Genomic DNA, 25,889 nt, shown 5'->3' with positions numbered 1-25,889 from the left:
TATTTTTCTATAATACCTGCCATAAACCATTATTTGTACCCTGCCCATCTGAAATATACTCGGGAGTCCTGTAGTGATTTCATGCTCTTTATTGCAGCTTGTAAAACAGTGATTGAATTGCCCCCCCAAACCTCAGGCTTTTATATACCTTATTTACACAATGAGTTCCATCTGATTGGCTTATTCTGCTTCCCTCCTGGAACCCGACTGGTCTTTTCCTGCAAGCCAGTCAGTTGTTGCATTCTAGGATCCTACTTGCCTATTGTTCTAGGATCTGAGCTTAGTACATAACACCATCTGACTGGGTTTCCCCAGCCACTCTGGGCTAGGATTCCAAGGCAGAAAATGCCTCCATTGCTTTCATTTCTTACTCTCTACTATTTCCTCCTCTCTCTCTGATGTAGCCATCAAATATTCAATTTTAAGAACATAAGAGGAACTCTGCAGACAGTCCCTCTATCATCTGACTACCTCCATTAGCCAACCAGATGCCTCCAGTCCTCTCCCCTCATTGCTTCCCAACAACTGCTTTAACTGGCCTAAACATCACTGCTAGCAGCCACTGAAAGATCTGTCCTCCATAGGTTTGTCTAATTCCCCTTTAAACCACTGAAGCTGGTGCCTGTTGTGCATCTACTGCCTTCTCATCCATTCAGGAAAAATGCATATGGGCATAAAGTGCGCAGGGAAAGCAGGCAAGGACAAGAATGGATGGGGTACCATGCCTGCAGTCACTTTGGTCAGGCAAAACACAGGGCAGGTTGGGGGTGAGGATTGGGGGGCACACACACTCTCATGACACCAAATCCTCCCCCCCCTTTGTGGAGGGGGGGGGTTCCTCGGGTTTGGCCTTCCACCTCTCTCACCACCCTGGCCCCTCTCTTTCTCTTGACTTACATCAGGAGCCAGGGGCAGATGGCCAGCTCCCATGGGCAACTTGAACCACAGCTCTAGCCTCTTGCCCATGCAGGCATAGGAAAAGACTTGAGCATGGAGGAGGAAGGAGGTGGAGAGGTCAGGTTGGGGTGGTGGAAGCGGCTAAGTAGCAGCAGACCCGCACCATTCTTGACCGGTGGGTAGTGACTAAGGAGGAGCGCCAGTGAGGAGGAAGGAAGGAGGTACGAGGGAGGGAGAGGAGGTCTTTTCTCTTCTCTCTATTGTCACTCATGCTGGGCCAAGCTCCTCATCAGCCGCACCAACAATGACACAACCGCCATTTTGGGTTTGCCGAGCTCAAATACAAAAGAAAAGGTCTCCCGTTTGAAGTCCAAACAGAACAGGGGACATTTTTGTCCCAAAACAGGGTGGTCCTGTTTTTTACAGGATGGGTGGCGACCCCACTCCCTACACACTTCACACCCACAAACATGATTTCAAACACATAAATAGAGCTTTTATGTCAGCGTCTCCCCAAAATTCCATCCATGGAGGTTTCCACTGAAATGCAAATAGCATCTCAGAGGGGTGGGTTTTTGTTGGGGCTGTGAAAGGGGAAGAAAATGTTAAACTTCCCCTCCCCACCCACCTCAGTCGACATCAGAGGCTATTTGGCATTCCTCCTCCCCCCCCCAGCTTATTACATAACAAAAACCATGTATAGAGGGGATATCTAGCCTGGTCCCTAGGGACTGGCTGAAAAGCAGCAATTTCTTGAGGGAAAGAGTAGCTGCCTTGACGCAGCAACTGTCTTGGGCAAGTGGCAAAAACGTGCACAGCACGCAGAACAGTTACTGTATTTCTGCAGAATAATGAAGGATCCTATTTATGCCTGCGCAGCAGAAACAAAAGGGCAAAACCAGAGATCTGGCTTTTGCCCATGCAGGTTGGAACTGGTTCCTATGGTTGAGCAATGCTAAGGCAACCTGAATGAGCACAAGTGAGTGATCTCCCTTCTCTCAGGAAGATAAATAACACAAACTGGTTGTGGAACTTATAAGCACCCTGTACTTCCAAAGACATTAGACCCCCAAATACAAACAATTGCAGTATTTTTATTTTATTTTATTTTATTTTATTAATCTAAACATTCAAAACATGAAAAGTACACCATTATGCAGGGGACTAATTAAAGCTGAGCCAAATATCTTGACTCCACCACCACTTTTGCAGGGCCATTCCCGCTTGCAAAGTTCTTTTGGTTGGGGGCAAATTGTAATAACCGGGGAGGTGTCTTACCTTCAAACAAGAGATGGCTGAAGGTTTTTCTTTCTCTCACAAAAAGGAAAAGTCCTGCTGCCACTTCGAGTAGCAACTTGGCTGCTCTTAGCAGTCTGCTGGCCAGATTCCTAGGACATAATGCCCCCTGGGAATATTGCTTCACCATAGTGTAGTGTCATATCCAGGGGCATTCCTGGGGAGGTGGGGGGAGAGATGATAGTCCCCACTGGTAAGAGCCAAGTAAATTAGTAGGAGCTGCTTCTGTTCTGGTTACACCCACACAGGTAGCAGAATCAAGGGGTAGATTCCTGTAAATGGTGGAACTGCAGAACCAGCACTGATTCCTTTCCACTATTAATCGCGTTGACCCTCATTTGTCATTTTGTTGCCCATTAATCTGGTTAAGATGAGTTCTTTGTAGTCTCGGGCCTTAATAACACTTGGGACTTAATAACACTGAATAATGCTTTTCCAGCTTTTCCAGTATATTTTGATATTATTTCTGGATGTCATTTTCCCAGAATATCCAGAAATGCTTGTGGAGTTTGGAATTAGACAAATGAACTGAAGACATTCAGGTTCAGAGGTACTTTGTCCCTGAATAATGGTAAAGGTAAAGAGGGGGGGGGGAACCCCTGACCATTAGGTCCAGTCGTGGCCGACTCTCGGGTTGCGGCGCTCATCTCACTTTATTGGCCGAGGGAGGTACAGCTTCCGGGTCATATGGCCAGCATGACTAAGCCGCTTCTGGCAAAACCAGAGCAGTGCATGGAAATGCCGTTTACCTTCCTGCCGGAGCGGTACCTATTTATCTACTTGCACTTGACGTGCTTTCGAACTGCTAGGTTGGCAGGAGCAGGGACCGAGCAACGGGAGCTCACCCCATAGCAGGGATTTGAACTGCCAACCTTCTGATCGGCAAGTTCTAGGCTCTGTGGTTTAACCCACAGCACCACCCACATCCCTGAATACTTGCTACCAAACAATGAAGGCTGCTGCTTTCCTATCTTACTGGTGGGCTTCCCAGAAGGACTCAGCTAGCCAATGCAGGAAATAAGATGGGCTACTTTGGACCTTTGGTCTGATCCAACACGTCCCTTCTTATGTTCTGAAATGGCTATCCATTATAAGATGACACATTTTATAAATTAGGCTTGGGGTGTGTGTTTGTTTTACTGATGCTGCTCCTATACCAGATCACCTGACTGACACACAGAAATGTAACAGGTGAAGGATTTCCAGTACCAGAGAAGCCTTGCCTACTGCATTGCTCTGTATAGAGGGAGTTGTGTGTGTGTGTGTGTGTGTGTGTGTGTGTGTGTGAGAGAGAGAGAGAGAGAGAGAGAGAGAGAGAGAGAGAGAGAAACTTAATTATAAATTACATAGACTAGATTGCCCCTTGCATTTGCGTGCACTAACTGCCACCTGCTGGTTCATACAATCACTACAACAGATTAGAATCCAAAGTATCCCTAATACAGTAAGCATACCTTGAAAGGTTCAGGAATGCGGGAGAGAATCTAGTTCCCCACTGTTCCTTTCACATAGGGTTGCCATATCCCCCAAAGTGAAAATCTGGACAAAGATCCTTTTTTAAAAATAACAATTAAAAGGGAACTGACAAGTGACTGATCCTCATAATACTGACTACATAATACTTATAATCAGAAATAGCCATGATTTCAAAAGCTAAGCAGGTCTTAAAAAAACAACAACTTCTGAATGCAATAACATTTTGCATCTCAAACTGCTTGACATTTTGCTGAGCTGCTGCAAGGAAAGTTATTGCACCCAGCCATGTAGTCAACCCACCTTCTTTGACTACTATTCTAATACCTCTTTGTAAAAAAACAACAACCCTGCACCAAAATGGGATTTTGGTACCCATAAAATTAAATGCATTTGTAGAATTCTCCTGGTCATATAGTCCCAAAACCAGCTCCTATGCAACTAAATAATTCTGATCAAGAAAACATGTAAATGGCCACTTTTTCTGGTAGAAAGGCAAAATGCAAATACCTGCAACTTGCTAATCAATGGACACTTATTGTTATAATAATTCTAAGATGTCATAAATAACATGAATGTGTTGGAATTCTGCCTCGGTCAGAGGAATGTGCCACTCTTCAGGCACCGGCTGAATTCCTTACTGACCTCCCTCCTGCGACTCCTGGCAGGAAAACAGGCGAGGTCTGTAATCGGCGATTTTTCCCAGACGTGAGAAAAACACACCACTGCTTCACTCTCCTCCCTGCTATCCCCAGGGAGGGGAATCAGACAGACAGAAATGTATCTACATGCTTTTATTTCTGTCTTTTGCAGCCATACAGATAAACATGTCTGCTCACTTTTACAACATCAGCAGAGAGAATATAACTCCACCCATGTACATCCTGTACAGGTCAGATGACACACATTGAGCTAACATCCGGTGCTCAGTACGGTGAATGGACTGCCCCTTTCTTGCCATGGTAACAGTCACAAACATCAACATCCTGTCTGGCTTTCCAGCCACCTGCAGCTGACAAAGCTGCCGCTTGCTGCTGCATTGCTTCTTTATGGTAACAGAATGTTCATAAGGAGACAAGGTAAACACACGTACAGTATATAAACCACATGTCTGGAATAGTACAAGAGAGCTATCCTGAAGCCATCTAGAGACTCTTAATGATGCCAAATATTCCTCTGCAGAATGAAATGTTGTTGTTTAGTCATTTAGTCGTATCCGACTCTTCGTGACCCCATGGACCAGAGCACGCCAGGCACTCCTATCTTCCACTGCCTCCCGCAGTTTGGTCAAACTCATGCTGGTAGCTTTGAGAACACTGTCCAACCATCTCGTCCTCTGTCGTCCCCTTCTCCTTGTGCCCTCCATCTTTCCCAACTTCAGGGTCTTTTCCAGGGAGTCTTCTCTTCTCTTGGCCACCTCATGAGAAGTATTGGAACCTCAGATTCAGGATCTGTCCTTCCAGTGAGCACTCAGGGCTGATTTCCTTCAGAATGGATAGGTCTGATCTTCTTGCAGTCCATGGGACTCTCAAGAGTCTCCTCCAGCACTATAATTCAAAAGCATCAATGCTTTGGCAATCAGCCTTCTTTATGGTCCAGCTCTCACTTCCATACATCACTACTGGGAAAACCATAGCTTTAGCAGAAGGAAATACCTTGGGGAAAAACCACTCCCAATTGTTCTTTTCACTTACAAATCCTGTCTTAAGGGCATATTTTGTGCATGAATAGGGTAGGTCTGGGACCTGGATTCAAGAAGGAAGGTATTTACCATCTCAAAAGAATGACCTCTTGAGCAATGGGAGGATGAATGGGTGACAAGATCAGCTGTATTTTGACTGGTTCCCACCAGTGGTGTTGCTCTAGGACTTACTTATCTGCATTGCCCTGGGAACCTCAAATGTACCTGCCTCTGCATTTGTCACAGGTCTGCCTGGTTACCTGTGTAATTTTGGAAAAAAATGGTTGGTGTCAGCTGGTGTGGCTTGTAGATTTCTTGTGGATGATGCCTGCCTGCCACCTTTGTTTTTAAAATGAGGCCCCTTCCCCAACTTTCCCCCAATAATTCAGACCCCTATGAACAAGACTGCATTTAAAGAATGCACCAGAGTCAAACCTTCTTGCTGCAGAAAGAGCAGGAGCCTGACAATGGGATCTTAACACCTGACACCACTGTTCTAATTTGACCGAGAGATTTCTTGCTTGTCAGCAGGCAGTTTGAAGTGCTTTCATATCGTGCAGCCAAATATAACTCATTGTACCATGCACATCATATTTTCCCTTTGTCACTGGGACTGGGGGGGACTGGCTGCATCAGGAGCTGTACTAATGGGCAAGCAGGTACATATAAAATATGCAAATGTCAAAAAGTGAAATGTTTGTATGGTTACAAATTCCCTGCAAAAGAACACAGTACAAAAACCTTACAACAACAGCAGTGCTATCAAACATTAAATACCAAATGTGTATCTGGCGATTTGACAAGTACCCAAGGGGTGAGCACCTGAAATGTTATAAGGGGTTGGGAGACATTATATTTCATGTCATTAGCAAGGGTCTATAATCTTGCAGGAGAAGGCTACCTGTCCACTTGTCAGTGCAAATCAATCTGGCAATCTTTCTGGCTGCTGCATGACTCAGGCAGACAGAAAGTGCCTGCAGAGCAATTGATTCATATAACTAATAAATGATAGTAAATTACATACTTAATAAAGTTACTTATTTCCTTTTAAAAAGGGGGTCTAACTAGAAAAGCACAGAACTCTTCCTTCCCCTAAATAGGTATTTATTTATTTATTTAGATAAATAGCTAGATAGCTAGTTCCATACTCAAAGAAACAAAGAGTCAAAACCAAATATAGAATTAAAAGACTGCTTCTTTTAACCCTATACCCACTTCCCTGGAAGTAAGCACTTTTGAACTCAGTGGGACCAAATGCTGAGTAGACTTATATAGGATTGCACTGCTAAACCACTTATTTAATAGCAAAACATGACTGCTCAGAGTCAGAAGAAACTCCCTTTGAATTCAATGGGACTATCCCCAAGGAAATTGAGTAAAAGACTACTCCCTCCCTCCCTCTCTCTCTCTCTCTCTCTCTCTCTGTATGTGTGTGTGTGTGCTGCATATTCCTCTGGTAACACATAATCTAATTATCATTGGTTTGACAATTCTCAAGCAAGCCATCTGGTTCCTTTTAAAATATGTTTCTCTAAAAATCGAACACAATTAAAATTATCCCAAATTAAAAATGAAACAGGAAAATGATAGAAAGTGCATAGAATTAAATTAGCATGCTCAGTAGCAAATAGAAAGGACAGCATCATAACTGACAGCTCCACATGTCTCTTTGTGATAAGTGATTGAGAGACCCAGCCATTCTTTCTGCTGCATTTCTGAAGTGACTGCAAGCAACTTAGGACATCATACAAAGAACAACTGGTAAGAGCCTATTTTTTTTTGTTAGAGCATTATACTACACCATTCAAATACATAATTCATTTTTTAAAGAAACTCCACACTTGTATTTTTATTTGGGAACCAGTTATTTAGGAAAGTTAGCTACAGAATTGCTCGCTCTCAGTTAACAGCATTGTTCCATGCCCCAGGAGTGCTTGAATTAGCAGTCACGAATGGATTCAAAGTTAGTGCAGAAATGAGAAAAACTCTTGATAAGAAAATTATTGTAGCAAGAAATTTGAAATCTTTCTACCTTCTATTGGTTACTAACTTAGATTCTTCATGATTGTCTGCCAGTGTAGTTAACAGTGCAATCCCTATGCAAGTTTATTCAAGTCTGATTGAGTTCAGTGGGACTTACATTAAAGGGTATTATCTAGAGAAGGAAAAGGAGAAAGAGATGTCGTATATTATATAAGCACAATGCTTAATTAGAGTTACCTGCCTTTCTTGCTAGACTACAATATTGAGCCAAACAGGTGACATATGTTATGCTAACTAATTAACAAATTTGGAGTGCCTCAGGTGAGAATGCCTGATGAGAGTTTTTAGCCATTCTAAGGAGTGTACAATGCATAGATCACTTACCTGAGCACTTTAGATTTCACTATACTAATACATTCTAGTTCTGCAGACAGTCCAGCACAATGATTGTGTCACACTGAATAATCTAAATGAAGATGGCAATTTTTAAAAGAATATTCAGACATAATAGATCTTTCTTTTGCACAAAGATATAGTACTAAGTGGCTTTAAGATTGCAGCCTCATCATTCCACAGCTCCACAATATTGTTTTGGAACAGAATACATTATCTTAGCCTAGTGCCAATGATAATTCAAAAGTCCAGAAATGTATGAATATTAATTTTCAAAGATCAGGCTTGTTTTTGTCCTGGAAGATCAAGATAAATACTACAGTATATAATCTACACTATTATACAGCAGCACTAATGCAACTAATGTAGTACTTTAAAGTAGACTTCAAACCCACAGTTATGTTGCACTCACTCTGCAAATTTTCTATACAGCCCAAGCCTATGCATATTTACTTAGATAATAATATAATTCATTGAGTTACTCCCAGGTAAGTGAGCATAGAAATGCAGCCATCAACCCAATCCTATGCATTTTTACACATAAGTAGGTCTTCAGTTCCTCTCCAATATTTTGATACTGTTTTGCATTTTGTCTTCCTATCAGGAAAAGTGGGCATTTACAAGTTTCCTTGATCAGAATTATTTGGTTGTATAGGAGCTGGTTTTGGGACTGCTGTATGTGACCAGGAGCATTCTACAAATGCATTTAATTTTATGGGTACCAAAATCCCATTTTAGTGTAGTGTTTTTTGTTTGTTTGTTTGTTTGTTTGTTTGTTTGTTTGTTTGTTTGTTTTTACAAAGAGGTATTGGAATGGTGGGTGGAGTGTCCTTCCATGTTGATCACATGGCTGAGTGCAAGAACTTTCTCCACCGCAGCTCAGCTAAATGTCAAGCAGTTTGAGATGCAAAATGTTATTGAATTGCATTGCATTTTGCAACAGAGGCGTACATTAAAAGCAGCGTCAAAATCATACAAGGCGGTAGTCAGAAAATATAGCAACTACAATCAAGATATGTCTGTTCTGAGTGCTGGAACCTAAATGTATTTCCCTGAGTTATGTAGCGATAAGGACACTGAAGTGGTACAAGCACGACATGCCCAGATATGTACCCCACTATCTGCCAAGTTTTCTCTGCCACACATACTTTGAAGATAATGTTTCTGGAATCTAGAGGTCATTTCATTGTTTCATCCTCGTCCAGAACTATTGGCTTGTCATAGTGTGATTCACATAATGCCTCTTTAGGCTATAAAACATATGTTCTTCAAATCCAATCGTCAAGTCACTTTGGCCCCTGTCTGCAAAAACAGTACAGAAGCATATATTAGTCAAGATGCAACTCTGTACACACTTACCTGGAAGTAAGTGCCATCTACCAAAGTGGAACTTCTGAGAAAACATGCACGGGGCAGAATTGAATTAGAATAGAGTTCCTGGGGTCTCCTGAGGGCATTTTGCTCTCTGGGGCAGAACAGCAAATACACCTTGCACCCCAAGTCAAGGTAGATAATATGCAAGTGACCAGTTAGGGTTTTTTTTGGAACTGGCAGCAGGAAATCCCACAAGCGCCTCTCCCCCACCCTGCCAATAAAAATGGGAAAACAACTAACAGCTTGCTGCCCTTTCATGATACCCCAAACCAGCTGCCTCCCTCTGCCTAGCATTAGATGCTTCTGTTTGTGGAGGATCTTCCTTAACGCTACAGCTTCAAACTGTGCCTTGAGTCTTCTGCTGATTGCAGTTACAGAACTGGTGCTTGATCTTCTGGTTCAGTGATCTTCATTTCATGTGACTTTCTTCTGCATTTTGTGGAGGAGCAGAAGGCAAACACTGCCAAAGCTCTCTGAGGCAGGAGCAGGGTCCCTGACAGCAGGGAGGATTAGGAAGAGAGATGGCGACAGCAAAGGCAGAAGCAGCAGCTCTGCAGCAGAGGAAGCTGGGAGTTTGGCTTCTCCAGAGTGGTCACTCCATTGTGGTTGAGAGGGGCTTCCTCACAGGGAACAAGAGGCTCAGGAATAAAGGCATGGGAGGCAGGACAGGCACAAAAAGCAGGAGACTCACAAGGATGGAGCTCCCTGATCAAAAAGAGAGCCTGTATATAGGAGAAGGAACTGGGTGGGAATAACCCACTTCTGTCTAGCTGAGGCCAAAGGGGTCCAATTCTGCTTTGTCCCAGCATGGCAGCAAGTTCCCAAGCGGGACTGGATGGCAAGTCTGAAAACTGCAGAAAGCAGGATTGAAAACACACACACATGCAGCAGCTCATGAGTTCATCCCTCCTTGGTTCAGATGCTGAAAACTGGCTGGTTTACCTGCACCCTGTGAAAAGCAGGATCAACCTCTTTCCCACCTGACTGATGTATTCAACCATGCCTGCCGGTTCCTGCTAATGTGCAGGGAGTTCAGTCCTGCTTGGTTTGAGCCTACCAGTGCCGTAAAACCATGCATAGAGCAAGACTGAACTCCCTATGCATCAGTTGAAGTATGTGACAGGATGTGTGTGTTTTCAAGGTCGGCTTGAGCATTGCTTTTCCTCACCCCTGCAGACCAACTTCAGCAGCTGAGTGAGACAACTCACCTGTCAAAGTTGGCTCAAGGGTGTGGGGGAGATAATAAAAAGGTCTGCCAGATTAAAAAGATTTCCCACCCCTGCTCTGCTTGGTAGCATCCCAGGTCCAGCAGGCCTAGATGCCCCTCATTCTCCCCATCTGACTTATCATGTACTCTCTGGCACTCCAGTGTTATGTTCCACCAGCTTATATTTAGTATTCCACCAGCATATCTGTCTTAGTGGTGATGAACCTGGCATTTTGTCAGCTGATATGGACTTCTGCCAAATCCGGTGGCAGATAATAAATAATACTAATAACAATAATAATAAAAATAAAATTTATTATTTATACCCTGCCCATCTGGCTGGGCTTCCCTAGCCACTCTGGGTGGCTTCCAACAAAATATTAAAATACAGTAATGCATCAAACATTAAAAGCTTCCCTAAAGAGGGCTGCCTTCAGATGTCTTCTAAAAGTCTGGTAGTTGTTCTTCTCTTTGACATCTGGTGGGAGGGCGTTCCACAGGGTGGGTGCCACTACCGAGAAGGCCCTTTGCCTGGTTCCCTGTAACTTGGCTTCTCGCAGTGAGGGAACCGCCAGAAGGCCCTTGGCACTGGACCTCAGTGTCCAGGTAGAACGATGGGGGTGGAGATGCTCCTTCAGATATACTGGACCAAGTGCAGGATTGTACCCTAAATTATACAACTTACATTTGGTGGGTGGACACATAAATCTCATGCTATCTCTGAGACTCAGTCATCGTGATAGTCCTGTGTGAGCCAAGCTGGTTTTGTCTTTAGTTTGTCCCTTGTCTGACTCCAGTGTTTTCCCTGTGGATTGAAAGGTCAGGCAGCTACTCACATAAGCCTTTTGGTCCCAGATTTTCCTTTCCCTCAGAGATGTGCAGTTGCCCACTTTTCCCCAGTGTAAACTCACCCCACCCCAGGTCCTTACACCCAGTGATGGAGTGGTAAACTTTGAAGTAGAGGAGCCACTGGAGTGCCTAGGACTGTGATCCCCATTAGTTGCAGGTTTCCCACTGTTTCTTATTACTACTCCTGTTCCTTAGGCAGTTCCTCATTATTTCCAGGTGCAACATGAAGCGAGGATCAAGCCTCCTCTTTTGCTCGCTGGTGCTTGTGCTGAAACTTTGCTGTTACCTTGAAGTGGTTGCTGAAGAAGACCCTCAACAGCCACCCAGGGGAGTCTGTGCCAACTGGATGTCAGGAGCACCAGGATACCCAGGTCACCACGGAACTCCAGGGAGAGATGGAAGGGATGGAAAGGACGGGGAAAAGGGAGAGAAAGGAGATCAAGGTGAGCGCTTTCAGCCCTCCGTTCTATTCAAGCCAGCGATTCCCACAAGGGCCCCCGCGAGCTTTAATGGGTTTAAATCTAATCAATTGGCAGGACTGAGATCAAAGCTTCACACATCACCATGCAGGCCAGATGACACATGAAAGTACAAGAGGAAGAAAGAAAAAACATGTCACTGCAGACATAATGTGACGATTGCGTTTCCTTCTCTTTATTTATTCCGTCATTTATTTTTAAACATGATGTCGAGCCATTCAATCCTCTTCAGGACACCAAAGGTGCATTTTTTACATAAATGCTGTAGATAACAGTAGATAAAACTACTGAACAGAATAACAACCAACACTACCAAAGCATAAAAAGAGCACAGCAGAAGAATCTGTAACCAATAAGCACCCAGGGACATATTCAGGACCAAAGTAGCAGTGAGTTAGGGGATCTGTGATTAGAATCTCTCTCCCCCCTTTTCTGATAATTAGCTTAAGGGGGGCACTTTGAAAATGACGGACATGGTGCTCTGGAAGGGTGTCTTTACACTTTCCTCCCAAATCCTTTCCCCCATTGTAAACCCACCCCAGCTGCTGTTTATTAAATAAACATTACTGTAAATAAACAGTAAATAAATTTACAGTAAATAAACATTACTGTAAATGATAATAAAGGGTTTGAGGTCTTGGTGGGGTGTTTTTTTTAAAAAAATATTGTGGTATATAAATTTTATGAAATACTTGTTTATGACTAGCTGAGCCACGGATCTCTTCTGCAGACAGAAGTGGGTACATGAGGCTCCATCTGACCTTTGACCATGGGCCATGTTTATTAGCTGATAATGATTAGGGTTAGGACATTCATTTGAACACTGAAAGAATGTTTGAGGGTCTTGTGAGGCCACACTTTGTCCAGTGGCCACCTGGATTTTTAATGGATTTAAATACAGTACTTTTCCGTGTATAAGACGAGGCTTGTTTCTGAGAAAATAGTCTCAAAAAGTGGGGGTCGTCTTATACATGGATTGTGCAGAGTGGGGGAGGGGATTGGTTGCTGCTGCGAGCACCTGATTGTGCTGTCAATTGGCAGCTGCTGACGGTACGCCGGCAGAGGATTTTTGGCTACTGCGATGCATGCGATTGGCAGCATTGTTAGGCGGGTGAGTGATTTTCGTTATACCCCCCCCCCAAATCTCAACAACTCTGGGCAATTCCCCCCCATTTTCTTAATTTTGAGTCCCCCAAAATAGGGGGTGTGTTATACATGGAAAAGTATGGTACTTATGCCACAGCATAAGGAAGAATGGTGGGAGCAGTTTTACTCTGTGCTATTTTTCTAGAAAAACGTGCTGGAACTCACCATGAGCGCCTCCCTCATTCTCTTAGAATAGCCACCCACCTGAGAGGTGCCAGAACTGAGTTCCGGTGAGTCCCAGCTGGGAAAAAAGCCCTGGGTTTACTTACATCAATATTTATACCCTAATGTCTTTCCACATGTTTCCAGGGCATCACAAGCTCCCTCGGTCAGTAAAGCAAGATGAGCGCCGCAACCCCAGAGTCGTCCACGACTGGACCTAAGGGTCAGGGGTCCCTTTACCTTTACCTTTACATTTAAAGGTGCTGTCACCCATCTGGAGATTCAAGCCCTCTCCCTGCCAGTTGGTAGGAAGGCAAAATGAGAAACAAAAATATTTGCTCATGACTAGTTGAGGACAGACTGGGGGCAATCGGGGGAGTGGTAAATTGAACCCCCTTCCTTAATGCCATGGTCTCAATTAGGGTTTCCAGACCCCTAGGGCTGACCTGTGGAAGATAACTGAATGGCAACCAAGGGCATAGCTAGCATGCTCATTCCCACAAGCCCACATGTCGTAATGGTGCAAAAGCTTAGATGTCCCATAAATAAAATACCGTATTTTTCGCTCTATAACACGCACCCAACCATAACACGCACATAGTTTTTAGAGGAGGAAAATCCGTAGCTCTGGAGTTTACTAGAACGAAAGCAGACCTAATAAAGCTGGGAATTACTTTCGTAGACATGAGCTGCCCACACAAATAAGTTGACTCAGAATTTTGTTCTTGTGAAGGAAAGTGAGGCTGAAATAATCTTTTCAGCTGAGGATGTTTGGGTGAAACCTCCTGGGGATGCTCCACTCTAACAAAAAATCCATTTTCTTGGTAGGTGTACCAGGCCTCAAAGGGGACAGTGGAATTTTAGGATCAGCTGGTGTTGCAGGCCCTCAAGGGGCACCAGGAAGCCCAGGACTGAAAGGGGAAAAGGGTGAAACTGCCTCCAGGTATCAATCTGCCTTCAGTGTTGGTCTAACAGCCAGAGTCCCTTATGCCAATCTTCCGATCAGGTTTACGAAGATATTCTACAATGAGCAAAATCACTATGACGTAACGACAGGGAAATTCCGGTGCATCTTTCCCGGAGTCTACTATTTTGCATATCATCTCACCGTGTACGTGGCAGATGTAAAAGTTAGCTTGTTCAAGAAGGACACGGCGGTCATCATCACTTATGACAAGTACCAGAAGGACGACGTTGACCAAGCATCTGGTTCTGTCTTGCTCCGTCTGGAATATGGGGATGAAGTCTGGCTCCAAGTATATGGAGATGAAACAGACAATGGTATCTATGCTGATAATGTTAATGATTCTACTTTCATGGGATTCTTGCTCTACCCAAACTTGGATAATGGACAATAGAATATCAGGGGTGGGAGAGAGGGGGAAAATAGCCAATAATTGTTTGGATTTTCCTTGTAGTCTACTTGTCAACGCAAGGAAACACAGCAAATTGAATTTAGATGGATTCAAAGGTGGTTCACACATGCATGTCCACTGCTTGAACATCCAGTGGTGACTTGTCCATATGAATAAGCCATCACAGATACAACCCACTGATATCCCTTCTTCACCACAGTGCGTTTCAATAGAGTCAGTTCACACATTCAGCTGTTCAACATCAAGAGCATGTTAATAAAATATAGAGAAAGCAAGTGATATACATGCATGTGTGATTCTGGAATCTGCCTGTATTCATCAAAGACACTTGCTCAAACCTCTTCCTTTAGAAATGGGTGTTATTTACTTACATTTATACTGACAAATAGAGCAAACAATAAGCTTCAAAGAGAGGAGCATAAAGCAATAGAAATTCAGTAATGAGGTGCAGCCATATAAGTATTGTTCTGCACAAATAGAAGCAACTAATGCTTGACAATATTATCATGATGTGGCTTTCAGAGTGATTTCTCATTAGATCTGCATTGCTTTCTCAGATATATTTTAATACATATTCCTGTTTCTTTAATGAGTTACGTGTGGCTTCTGCACCTTAGCATATGCACAGGATGTCATTAGCACTTAAATAAAAATGAAGGTTTGCAACAGAATATTTGGAACACCAAAAATGTTACTGAATTACAAATAAAAATCCTGCTCACCCACAGTTCTATGTTTTTATTTCTTTTGTGCTGAAATCAGACGGCATATATATATTCTGATCAAACAATCTAAAGCAGGGGTCAGCAAACTTTTTCAGCAGGGGGCCAGTCCACTGTCCCTCAGACCTTGTGGGAGGCCGGAATATATGTTGCCATGATTATGACCCACATTTTTGTCAAAAAACCTTATTGGGACCAACCCCAGTAAAAGGTACCCCTGCCCGTTTGGGCCAGTCTTGCCAGACTCTAGGGTTGTGCGCTCATCTCACTCTATAGGCTGGGAGCCAGCGCTGTCCGCAGACACTTCCAGGTCACGTGGCCAGTGTGGCAAGCTGCATCTGGCGAGCCAGCGCAGCACACGGAACTCCGTTTACCTTCCCGCTGGTAAGCGGTCCCTATTTATCTACTTGCACCCGATGGTGCTTTCGAACTGCTAGGTTTTCAGGCGCTGGGACCGAACGACGGGAGCGCACCCCGCCGCGGGGATTCGAACCTCCGACCATGCGATCGGCAAGTCCTAGGCACTGAGTTTTACCCACAGTGCCACCCGCGTCCCTGGGACCAACCCCAACGTTGCCCAAATGTGATTTTTTTGGGGGGAGGGGTGTGTTTCCTCATACACCCATGCTGCTTCCTTTGTGTTTTAGGCATTGATAGTTGTTATTTCTCTTGTAAGGTGGGGGGCTGAGGTAAGTGCACCATTCCTGTCAGCCCAGGAGAGCGTGTGCTCATGTGTGGGTGAAGGGAAAAGCTGTTGGCCACGCTAAGTCAGGCCGACGCCACTCAAGCAAAAATGTTCTTTTTTCTGCATGAGGTAAGACGAAGCGGCGGCGGCTATTTACCTTTCCATGGCTCTCACTGTGTAGCTAACAAGTGGCCTCCCCACCAGAATGCAGAACTATTTTGAAGTGCAGCCGCCCAGGCGCTCCCCGCTTCCTTTGGCAGGGAGCAGCGCCGCCACAGACACCGGCGAGCGTCTCTCCTGAGGAGCCCCTTCCTAAGGTCAGTTGCCGGCAGCTCCATGGTGGAAATCTGAACTGTGGCTCCTTTTCCCTCTTCCCCACCCCGGAAGAAAAGATTGCTGCGTGCGCGTGACGGACAGAGAAGGGGCTTGTCTTAAGCAGCCACCCACCTCACTTTTGTCCCCCAAGCCTGGATGAGTCGCAAAACCCATTGCACGCTGCCTGGATTCCCGGACCGTCCGCAGGCCAGATCTAGAAGGCTATTGGGCCTGATTTGGCCCACGAGCCTTAGTTTGCTGACCCATGATCTAAAGTACTATGAACTATACAATATTCACAGTGAAATAATAATAATAATAATAATAATAATAATAATAATAATAATAATAATAATATTTATACCCTGCCCATCTGGCTGGGTTTCCCCAGCCACTCTGGGTGGCTTCCAACAAAATATTAAAATACAATAACCTATTAAACATTAAAAGCTTCCCTAAACAAGGCTGCCTTCAGATGTCTTCTAAAAGTCTGGTAGTTGTTTCTCTCTTTGACATCTAATGGGAGGGCGTTCCACAGGGCGGGCGCCACTACCGAGAAGGCCCTCTGCCTGGTTCCCTGTAACTTGGCTTCTCTCAGCGAGGGAACCACCAGAAGGCCCTCGGCACTGGACCTCAGTGTCCGGGCAGAATGATCAGGGTGGAGACGCTCCTTCAGGTATATTGGACTGAGGCCGTTGAAACCAGCGATACATGCTTGCTATTATTCCTTTAAAGAACATTTATCCTGGTTGTTAATGATTCAAAATATCTGTGTTGGTTTTTGTTCATCAGCTTCCTTACCATTCTTTGTCAGTCTTTCCCCACTGTACGGACATAACCATTACAAAATCTATTTTCTTTTGAGAGAATACCTATGTGTTGCCCATGTGTTTTCAGTTTTCTGTGATACATTCACATACCTTCTCTCTCTCTCTCTGCCACACACAGAGCCTTCTGGTTAGCTACTTGCCTGACAGTCTTCTTTTATGATAATAAGAAAAGCTTGTGGAAAGTTTCATTTTCAGCACAGTTTGCCCAAAGCTAACCGCATATCTGAATCCATCAGAAATGCCCTTGCAGGGAGAGAGTTACTTAACAGCCACAAAATTTAAAGAGAAAAAATGTCAACTTCCAATTTAGCAATGTTAAACATTACCTTTAATAATATTGAATGCAGCGAAGTCAGGAAGCCCCACTGGGCATATTAATGTAAAGAGCAGGAGGAAACAACCGCAATGAAACACAAGAGGACTAAAGATATAAAAAAGGGACTAGACTAATGACTTTGAAACATTTGTTATTTATTTAGTTCAACAATTTTTATACCACAGAATCGTAGAGCTGGAAGGGACACCAAAGGTCTTCTATTCCAACCCTGTCCAATGCAAGAATCACAACTAGAGAGTTTGGATTTGGATTTGGATTTGATATCCCGCTTTATCACTACCCTAAGGAGTCTCAAAGCGGCTAGCAATCTCCTTTCCCTTCCTCCCCCACAACAAACACTCTGTGAGGTGAGTGGGGCTGAGAGACTTCAGAGAAGTGTGACTAGCCCAAGGTCACCCAGCAGCTGCATGTGGAGGAGTGGAGACGCGAACCCGGTTCCCCAGATTACGAGTCCACCGCTCTTAACCACTACAGATGACTATCCAACCTCTATTTAAAAACCTCCAATGAAGGAGAGTCCACCATCTTCCAACTTAGTCCATTCCACTGTTAGTCCATTCCAACAGCAATTGTTGTCAGAAAATTCTTCCTAATGTTTACTCGGTGGGGTTCTCCTTGCACAGGCTCTGCCCCTCCCCAGCTGCACCCACTGAAAGGGTATAAGAACCCTAAATAAACCAATTCTGGAGCAGGATGGAGCAGGGCTAGTGATGGATCCAAAGAATCATAAGTCAGTTTAGTTCCTGGAAGAGGGCCTGATACATGTCTCTGATTTGAACGCTTGGAGTTGGTGAAGCAAAATAGGAGAAAAATATCTTCTGCCATGGACAGCAGTGGAGAACTGACTGCTCCACACACTCCACACAGTTAGGATTGCCTGTAAATTTTTAAATCGAAACCTCTGAAAATGTTAAAAGATCATTGACCTTTTTAAAAAGTGCAGGTGGAATTACTGTACAGTGTTTAAAACAACCATAAGAAATTACTCTTATTACATTGCGTTTTCACAGTTCAAGCCGGTCTGTACCCACAAGTGATCCCTTGGATCTTGCTGAATATTTTCCAGCAAACAACTGAAATCTAAAGGATCCCTTGCTTTAGCTCATTTAAACTGCTCAAAAGTTGAGAGAAATGGGGATATGATGCAGTCACTGCAAGAGTCCACAAGATGGTGCAAAGATATCATCCCTTTGTACAAATACTCAAATGCTTGTTTGCTAGACAATCAACTAGTAATGCATGGAGGTAGCTGAAACTAAATTTATCTCCCCCTCCCCCCAAAAATATCAAAATTCCATTTAGCTTATCCTGGTTTTACCATTTCAGCCTAGGTGATTTTCTATTTGCCACGTTTCCCATATGTCTATTAAATATACCCAACCGTTGCATCCCAGGTTATTGCCTTAAGAAACATTGCTCAGGTGTTCCTTTGCAACATTTTAGTGCATTGTAAAAACACCATCTGTATCCCTGAGGCATTGGGAGCTTCTGTGGCACCCAAAGGAATTATAAATTAGGAGCTCTCTGTTTATGACCCAATGGCTCTTCCATATAGATGGGATTAAAAAGGTAAAGGTGTGGGGGGGGAGCTAACCGTTAGGTCCAGTCGCAGACGACTCTGGGTTTGCAACACTCATCTCGCTTTACTGACCGAGGGAGCCAGCGTACAGCTTCCGGGTCATGTGGCCAGCATGACTAAGCCAGCATTACTAAACCAGAGCAGTGCACGGAAACGCCTTTTACCTTCCCACAGGAGTGGTACCTATTTATCTACTTGCACTTTGACATGCTTTCGAACTGCTAGGTTGGCAGATGGGATTAGCACACTGTTAATGCTTTAAAATACTGTTATGCGCCACCCCAATTTCTGCTGAATGGCTGGACAAGATTCCAGGGGTTTCAAATGCTCACCCAGAGTTGTATTTCCATTGGGAAATCAAAGCACAGCAGAGACTAGTGTCTTGAAGAAATATAGTTTCTGGTACACATATTTACACCTGGGTCCACTTTGGAGAGAGTTCAGAGCCTTACATCACAAGAGGGGCTTGCTCCCCACAGCAGTGCAGCATTGGAGTCCAAGGACCCAGCACGCTGTCTCTGTGCCTGTTCCCCAACCTGCCTAGATGGTTCTGCCCCACATGGCATCTGCCTGGACTGCTGACTCTACCCTTCTCCTTCCCAAAGACCTGTGCCAGAAAATCCAAGGTTCATGAAAAACAGCACTCCCCCCCCCCGTGGGACCCCCTGCCCCCCACCTCTCACCTTCCATTCTTCTCAATTCACTACGCCATAGCTGTGGTGCTCCCTAGGCTTGGCGCCCAATATGGCGGAAACTGTCATGTTGCCCTAAATCCGCCTCTGCAGCCTGCCGCCTCCCCTGGTTTCTTACGTCATGGAAGCTGAAATCCTAAACATTTCTCCTTCCACAATAACCATGGGATGGACACCCACACCCACACCATAGCTGTCAACTTACAAATTTGAAAATAAGGGATCAGCAACCTCAAAAATAAGGGATCAGCAGCCAAAATAAGGGATTTTCCCAACACAGGTATGTTCAACTTCTGAGCCCCTCCAAGCCAAAGGCAGAAAGCCCAGCCAGCAGCCAAACGAAGCCTCAAGCGGTGGTTCCCACAGCGCAGCAACCCGGCAAAGGGGATGCAGCAAGGAAAACCACCAGCGCTGAGCAAAGGGGAGTCCTCAGGCAACGCGGCCAATTTGATCAGCACAAGGCATTCAAGCTCCAACCCCCCAGTCATTCTTAGACTCCTTATTGGGTGAGCAACGCATCCAAGCAACACGGTTGGAGCCTCTCTCCTCCCTGGCCGGCAGGCAGGGAGGGAGAGGAGCTGTTTCCTTTGAAACCTGGGAAATTTAAGGGACATCATCAATAAAGGACAGCAGTGGGACACAGCGCTGGGATAAGGGACTTTCCCGGCAAATAAGGGACAGTTGACAGCTATGACCCACACCCCTTTACCTCTGTTCACTAGCAGAGAATCTCTTGCCCTGCAGCACTTTTTGCCATTCTTAAGGACTTCCATCCCAGTTGAGGCCCTGGCCTGGCATCTTCCCTTCGCTAAATCAAATATTATCGAAGTTTTGCCATTTATTAATGTCTAACACTCAGTAACTCCAGAGGTTAAGTCTTTGCACCCCCAAACTCTCTTATCCCAGTTCTGTAACAATACAATCGAGGGCAGTGAAAGTTGTAGCAATAGGACTAAGCAAGTGGGATCTGTAATGAAATATTGCACCATGGATTGCCGCTATTTAGTCTTCCAGCCATGCCCTTCTTCCAAGACAGTCCATTCCACTTCCCGTCACCCAGGGTTTTCCATCCCCCTCCCCCGCACCTGCCAGTCGGCATTCTGCGCCTGCTGAGTATGCTCAGTCCCATTGAGTTGTTTTTTAGGTGTTCCCTCCACTTTTAGGGGTTTCTCCCCTCCATTTTTCTTTGCACTGCAAACCTAGAGTCTTCCCATAGCCTACTCATCCCACTTCCCTTTGCATAAATAAAAAAACCTGTTGTCAATGTCCAAGCTGTGAGATCACAACGATCCATTTGCAAGTTAAGCCACTGGTTGTAAACACCCTGAGCCTTCCTTCTGTTATCCAGGAAACTTTGCAACTTTAAAGTTAGCTCATCCACCTTCCCTAACTTATCCCACAGCTTCACCAGAAAACACCCCACATTTCTCTTTCCTGTTAAGTGATCCCTTATTTTTGCAGAAGACCTGGGGGTGAATTAAATAATCAGTTCTATGAAAGGTGGGAGTAAGAAAAATGCTCATGCTAACGCCCCAAGCAGATGAGACCTAAACAGAGCGGTGGCTGTTTCTAAAAGGAAATCAAGATCCCTTATTCAAAAGATTCCAGGGTAGGATTGCCATCTTTCTTGCTGGCCCCGCTTACTGCGTTCCATCATACCTCTCCTCCCTTTCGACTGTTGCCCATAGACTGGCCTTCACCAAAGCGAGGTTCAACGTTTTTCCCTCCAACGTCCTGAGACATAGATTCTCAAAGGGCCAAGCCTCCGCCATGTGCGAATGTGATAAGGAGACGCCGGAGTCGCTCCAGCACATCATGTTCACTTGCCCCCTGTTCAATGTGCCACGGGCAAATTTGTTGGGATCAATCATACAGAAACTAGAGGGTACCCCACCAAAATTCCACCTTGCTCAAATCTTGCAGGATAAGGATACCCATACGACCCTGAATGTGGCTAGGTTCCTGGTCGCTGTCCTTACCCAAAAGCGACGCCAAGGAGCACTACAAGCTAACTAAGGCGTAGTATGCCATTCTATTTTATAGTATTTTATTGTTATTGTGGTGCTTTAGCGGCTGTTTTTTCCCCCCACGTGCACAAGCTGTTATTTATGTGTTGTTTTTACCTGTATGGGCCTATGGCCGTAATAAATATTGTTGTTGTTGTCTTGCTGGCCCTGCTTCTGAGCCTTTAACAGCTGCCCAGGCACACAAAAATTAGGAAATGCTGTTTTGCCTGGCAGGGCAATAAAATCATTTGCTGTTTAATTTATGCATCTAAGGATACTGCTAAAAGCACAAGAGAATGCCAGCAAATTCCATTTAAAAATCCTCGGAATTTCAGACAATTACATTGCTATCTTTTATTTTTTTTAAATATACATTGATTTTATTCTACCAAATCTCATGCATGCAGTTCAGTCTTCCTGGTGTTTACAATATTCTGGCCATGCTTCAGTGCAAGGCGGAGGGCAAAAATAACCCAAGGCACTGGTGATTTCAAAAATCTGAGGTTTTCTTACATTTCCCTGATCCTTGGTACTGAACTCATTAAACAAGGCAGCACCACACACACACTTGTAGTTAAGTGCTGACATCATGTGGAATACTAATAGCGAACTCAGCCTCCAGTGTGCTCCCATGGCATTCTTGTCTCGAGGAATATTCCCCATTACTATCAGTGCCTGGATCACTGATCAATGAAAAGCAGATTAGATCCATCTGTCTGAGGTGAAAGACCTCTTTCTCGTGCTTTCCCCACCGAAATGAAAAGGAAACCCGTGGTGTTTGGGCCTTCCTCTGCGCGGCCTGAACTGTGACCTACCTGTCTTTCAGCAATACCAGCCGCAGCGCTTTTAATCATCTCTCTGCGGGGACCCTGAAAAGAATGTCCTAATTGCTGCCCCCAATTCCTCCCTGCAATGGGGGGTCTCCCTCTTAATGACTGCATGATGCAGTTCTGCTTCAGAGAGCTGCTCTTGTGGCCCGCTGGGCTCGTCCCTTTCAGAGCAGCTTGCACAGCGCACTGCAATCAATAGCTTGACAGAAGCGCCGAAAAGGTCCCGCAATCATATTAACAGCAAGGAGGAAAGACTTGTCTGTCACAGTGCTTTTGACAGAGAGGGAAGTATCGTGGGGCGCGTTCCTCCCTAGCAGCTTCCGCCATAGCTGTATCATGTCTGACGGTGGGAATCCTTGTTTTTCCTGCAATTCAAATCCAAAAACATTCACGTTGCCTTATAAGAGCGGCGAGGAACCTCAAAGCAGCAACACCCACCTTTCCCAGGTCTAATGTATATGATGTCAGGGGCTGAAAATGGCTAAAAGGATAAGGGAGCACATTCCCGATTCTTCCTATGTCACGAAAAGTTGGCGCTTTTTTTAATTTGGTGCCTTTTCCTGTCACCTCGCCCATGTTAAAAGTTCAGCTGAAAAATTTAACTGGTTAGCAGAGAAAAAAATGGCTACTGTATTTCTTTTACTTTGTAACTTGTTAATTCCCAAGGCTGCACATGACACACATAATAAACACAACAAAGACTCTTGCAGTATCTTAATGCAATGCATCTTAAAGTCTGTTTTGCTGATTTCCACCCCTAATCATGTGTAACTCAGGATAACACTTCAGTGCATCTGATGGAGCCACTGCACAACTGTGATGGGCAAAGACACAACAGGTGATGTTTTTCATTCTGTACAGATCTTAAAAGATATAGAAATCCCTGCAGAGTTTGAACCTCTTTTATGCAAATTTTCTTGGACAAGGCTAAAGTGTTGCGCTAATAATTCTGTAGAACAGGAACTCAGCCAGTTCTAAGTACATGTTGTAAGCCAACTACAGTATTTAGAACTGACCCTCGTGAAAGTGTGACCCTCCTGTTCCCTGCACTGAATTTCTTTAAAACTCCCAAAATGGCCTCTGGTCTCCCATCAAGACAAGACAAGAAAGCAGCGATCCTTTTTTCTACAGCAAAGTTAAAAGGCAAAGGGACATAAATATTCTCTGTGCTGCAAAAGGGCACAATTCAGGGCAATAAAAAGACAGGTGAGCAGGGCAGCTGGATGCAAAAGATTGGTGGAATTTTCTGCCTTTATGAAGGGTTTTTGTTTTTTTGCTGTTGTTACATTGAAATACGTACAACAAACACTACCAGTTCAGATTCCTTCTTTTGCCGTTACACCTGTCCCTTTGCTTCTCTTCTTCCTAGAAGTGAAGTTATGCCCTGTATATATCTTGTAGTGTGGCAGCATCTACACTGTGCAACTCCCAGCCTATTGACCTGACCAGGCAGGCGCTTTTACTGGACTGTTTTCAGTGCCTGCTTAAAAAGGGGCCTTGTTTAGGCAAGCCTATTCAGACATGCAGAAGTTACATGCATTTAATCTCTTTTTAGCTACTGCTGATTTTAATCATCTTTTGTTTTAAAATACCTGCTTTTTTAATAAGAATTTTAACATTTTAATATATACTCTTGCAAACAGTTTACAGACTGTCTTACGATTTGTTATCTATGACAATCAAGCAGCGTATAGAATATTGTCTTAATTAAATAAATAAAACAAAGAGCCAGCAGATGGCGGAATACAGGTTATTGGGCCCAAGGCAACGGGTGCCTTCTTTTCATAGCCCAGACTATTATTTTTGTTTCGTTTTGTTGTTTCGATTCTTATACCAACCCGCTTCTTTTTAAAATAAGTCAATCTCATTACAAATTACAACCAGGGCAGATCATTTGTACTATTCATTGTCATAACCGCAACTGAGGACTTAACAATTCGTCTGCAGTTGTTCTGTTACATCCATTCACATTAAGTAAGCGGAAAAGTTATCACAGTCTGTGGAAGTTCCTGTTTCTTTAAAGGTCTACACAAACTCTCGAATCCTATTGATTGCTCTCTCTTGACATAAAATTAAGCATGTGCATATATTATTTGCAGAGTCACAGACTTGCTTCTGCTAATGAAAGCAGAACTGGGGGGTGGGGTGGGGGTTACCTAGGGAGATTCCCTACCTGATGGGAAAGCCCCAAGCTTACTAAATTTTGAGAACTATATATTTGCTTAAAGAAATCAGTGAGTAAGTAGTGCATGCAGACATAGACACAGACAAAATGTAAATTGCTGGAAGATACCCAGGTCACAATGAAGCTGAAATTAGGATAAAAGCCAGTTTCTTAAGCTACTAACAGTTGTTCATTTGCACCACCTCCATGTAGTGAATGCAGGTAGAAGAAACAGAATCACATCTTTTCTTAGAATTGTAGAGTTGGAAGGGAGCAGGAGTGTCATCTAGTCCAACCCCCTGAAATGCAGGAATCTTTTGCTCAAACCCACAACCCTAAGATTAAGAGACTCATACTCTACCGACTGTCTCTTCATAGTTAACTTCTGTGAATGCCTCATTAAGGAGGAAGGCATAAAATGGAAAGGCTTCTCTGAAGGAATAGACTTCCCTGAGGCCCCTGTATGTATTCATCATTATTTTTATTATTTTAAAAACCCTGTCATACTTCAGTGCGATATTTTTGCCTCTCTGTGCATCATTTACAGGTACATACCTTACATCCCATGTGTCATTTTACAGCCCCTTTCAATCACGTTGGGAGATACCTTTGGGGAGCTCTTCAATATCTGCTTTGGTTTCCATCTCCGAGCAATTTGTCATCATGAGCAAACTGGGACATCTCACTGCTCAACCCTCCCTACTTCCAGATAATGAATGAACAAGTTAAAAAATCTGTCCCAATGCAGATCTTTTGAGTGTCTTCTTCTTTTCTTCCATCCATCAGGTAAATACATGTTTACCTTAACTGATAGTAACTGAAGTCACTGAATGCTACACTTTTCCTTCCAAATGTCCTTCTCCCTTTTAAGATCACCTTCAGGATTTTGGTCATAGATGAGATAGTATGCTTCCAGTACTAAATTACTATTTGAGTCCAGAATTACTACCCAGTGATTCTGTGGAGTCAAATTTATTCCATCCGCTCACAGTGTTACCCCATCCCCCCCTCATGTGCCCTTTATTACATAGTTTATCTTGCAGCTTTCACTGTCCCAGCTGTTCACATGTGGAGGTCTGGGATGTGGAGTGTTGTTCATATGCAGCATGCAGAGCTCTGTGCCAGGGGAGTGCTGCTGGTGTTACTCTGTAGGTACAAGAAACAGCGGGACACCTCCTCCCAGTCCAACATCTTCTCAAAGCCAGCACAAAGGTTTGGACTGGAGTATCAGCCATTAGCTGTATTGCCACTGTCTTCGCTGCGTGCAGAACATTGCAAATTGGTTCCAATCTGTTTTATTCAGTTTGGGGAGTGTGAGAATACTTTTAATGGTTTATGTCAGGTTTGGTCTTAATCTGGAGTATGTGTGTCAGGTTTAAGTATACTACCCTTGTAGGAGCCCTGTTCTCAAAC

The 25,889-nt window shown here is 44.2% G+C and overlaps 2 protein-coding genes across 3 annotated transcripts in view; one reads left to right on the top strand and one right to left on the bottom strand.

Moving 5' to 3' along the window:
- The window catches only part of ST6GAL1 (ST6 beta-galactoside alpha-2,6-sialyltransferase 1), a 128,692-nt gene extending 126,498 nt beyond the window's left edge, over positions 1–2,194 (bottom strand). Inside the window, exon 1 of the mRNA XM_081861611.1 lies at positions 2,176–2,194. The gene's annotated coding sequence lies outside the window, so the exon portion shown is untranslated. The remainder of the gene's footprint in view (positions 1–2,175) is intronic.
- A 4,752-nt stretch (positions 2,195–6,946) lies between these two features.
- On the top strand, positions 6,947–15,043 carry LOC309342723 (adiponectin-like). Of its 2 annotated transcripts, none has more exons than XM_081863546.1 (3): positions 6,947–7,108; positions 11,349–11,596; positions 13,769–15,043. In XM_081863546.1, the coding sequence occupies exons 2-3, from the start codon at positions 11,377–11,379 to the stop codon at positions 14,296–14,298; spliced, it is 750 nt and encodes a 249-aa protein (XP_081719672.1). In that variant the 5' UTR covers positions 6,947–7,108; positions 11,349–11,376; the 3' UTR covers positions 14,299–15,043. The 2 variants fall into 2 exon arrangements, with proteins under 2 accessions (XP_081719672.1, XP_081719671.1); XM_081863545.1 differs by having other exon boundaries at positions 6,949–7,108; positions 11,370–11,596.
- The last annotated feature ends 10,846 nt before the right edge of the window (positions 15,044–25,889 follow it).

This window comes from Podarcis erhardii (assembly GCF_964252035.2).
Source record: "Podarcis erhardii genome assembly, chromosome: 5".
In the NCBI taxonomy this organism is placed as follows: domain Eukaryota; kingdom Metazoa; phylum Chordata; class Lepidosauria; order Squamata; family Lacertidae; genus Podarcis; species Podarcis erhardii.
The sequence above is the reverse complement of the archived record's forward strand: the minus strand, read 5'-3'. Positions and strand labels throughout refer to the sequence as shown.

Excerpts from the sequence above, each read along its gene's own strand:
- LOC309342723 (XM_081863546.1), top strand. The coding sequence starts at position 11,377 with ATGAAGCGAGGATCAAGCCTCCTCTTTTGCTCGCTGGTGCTTGTGCTG. Across the intron at positions 11,597-13,768 it reads GGGAGAGAAAGGAGATCAAG|GTGTACCAGGCCTCAAAGGG; the intron begins GTGAGCGCTTTC and ends TTTTCTTGGTAG.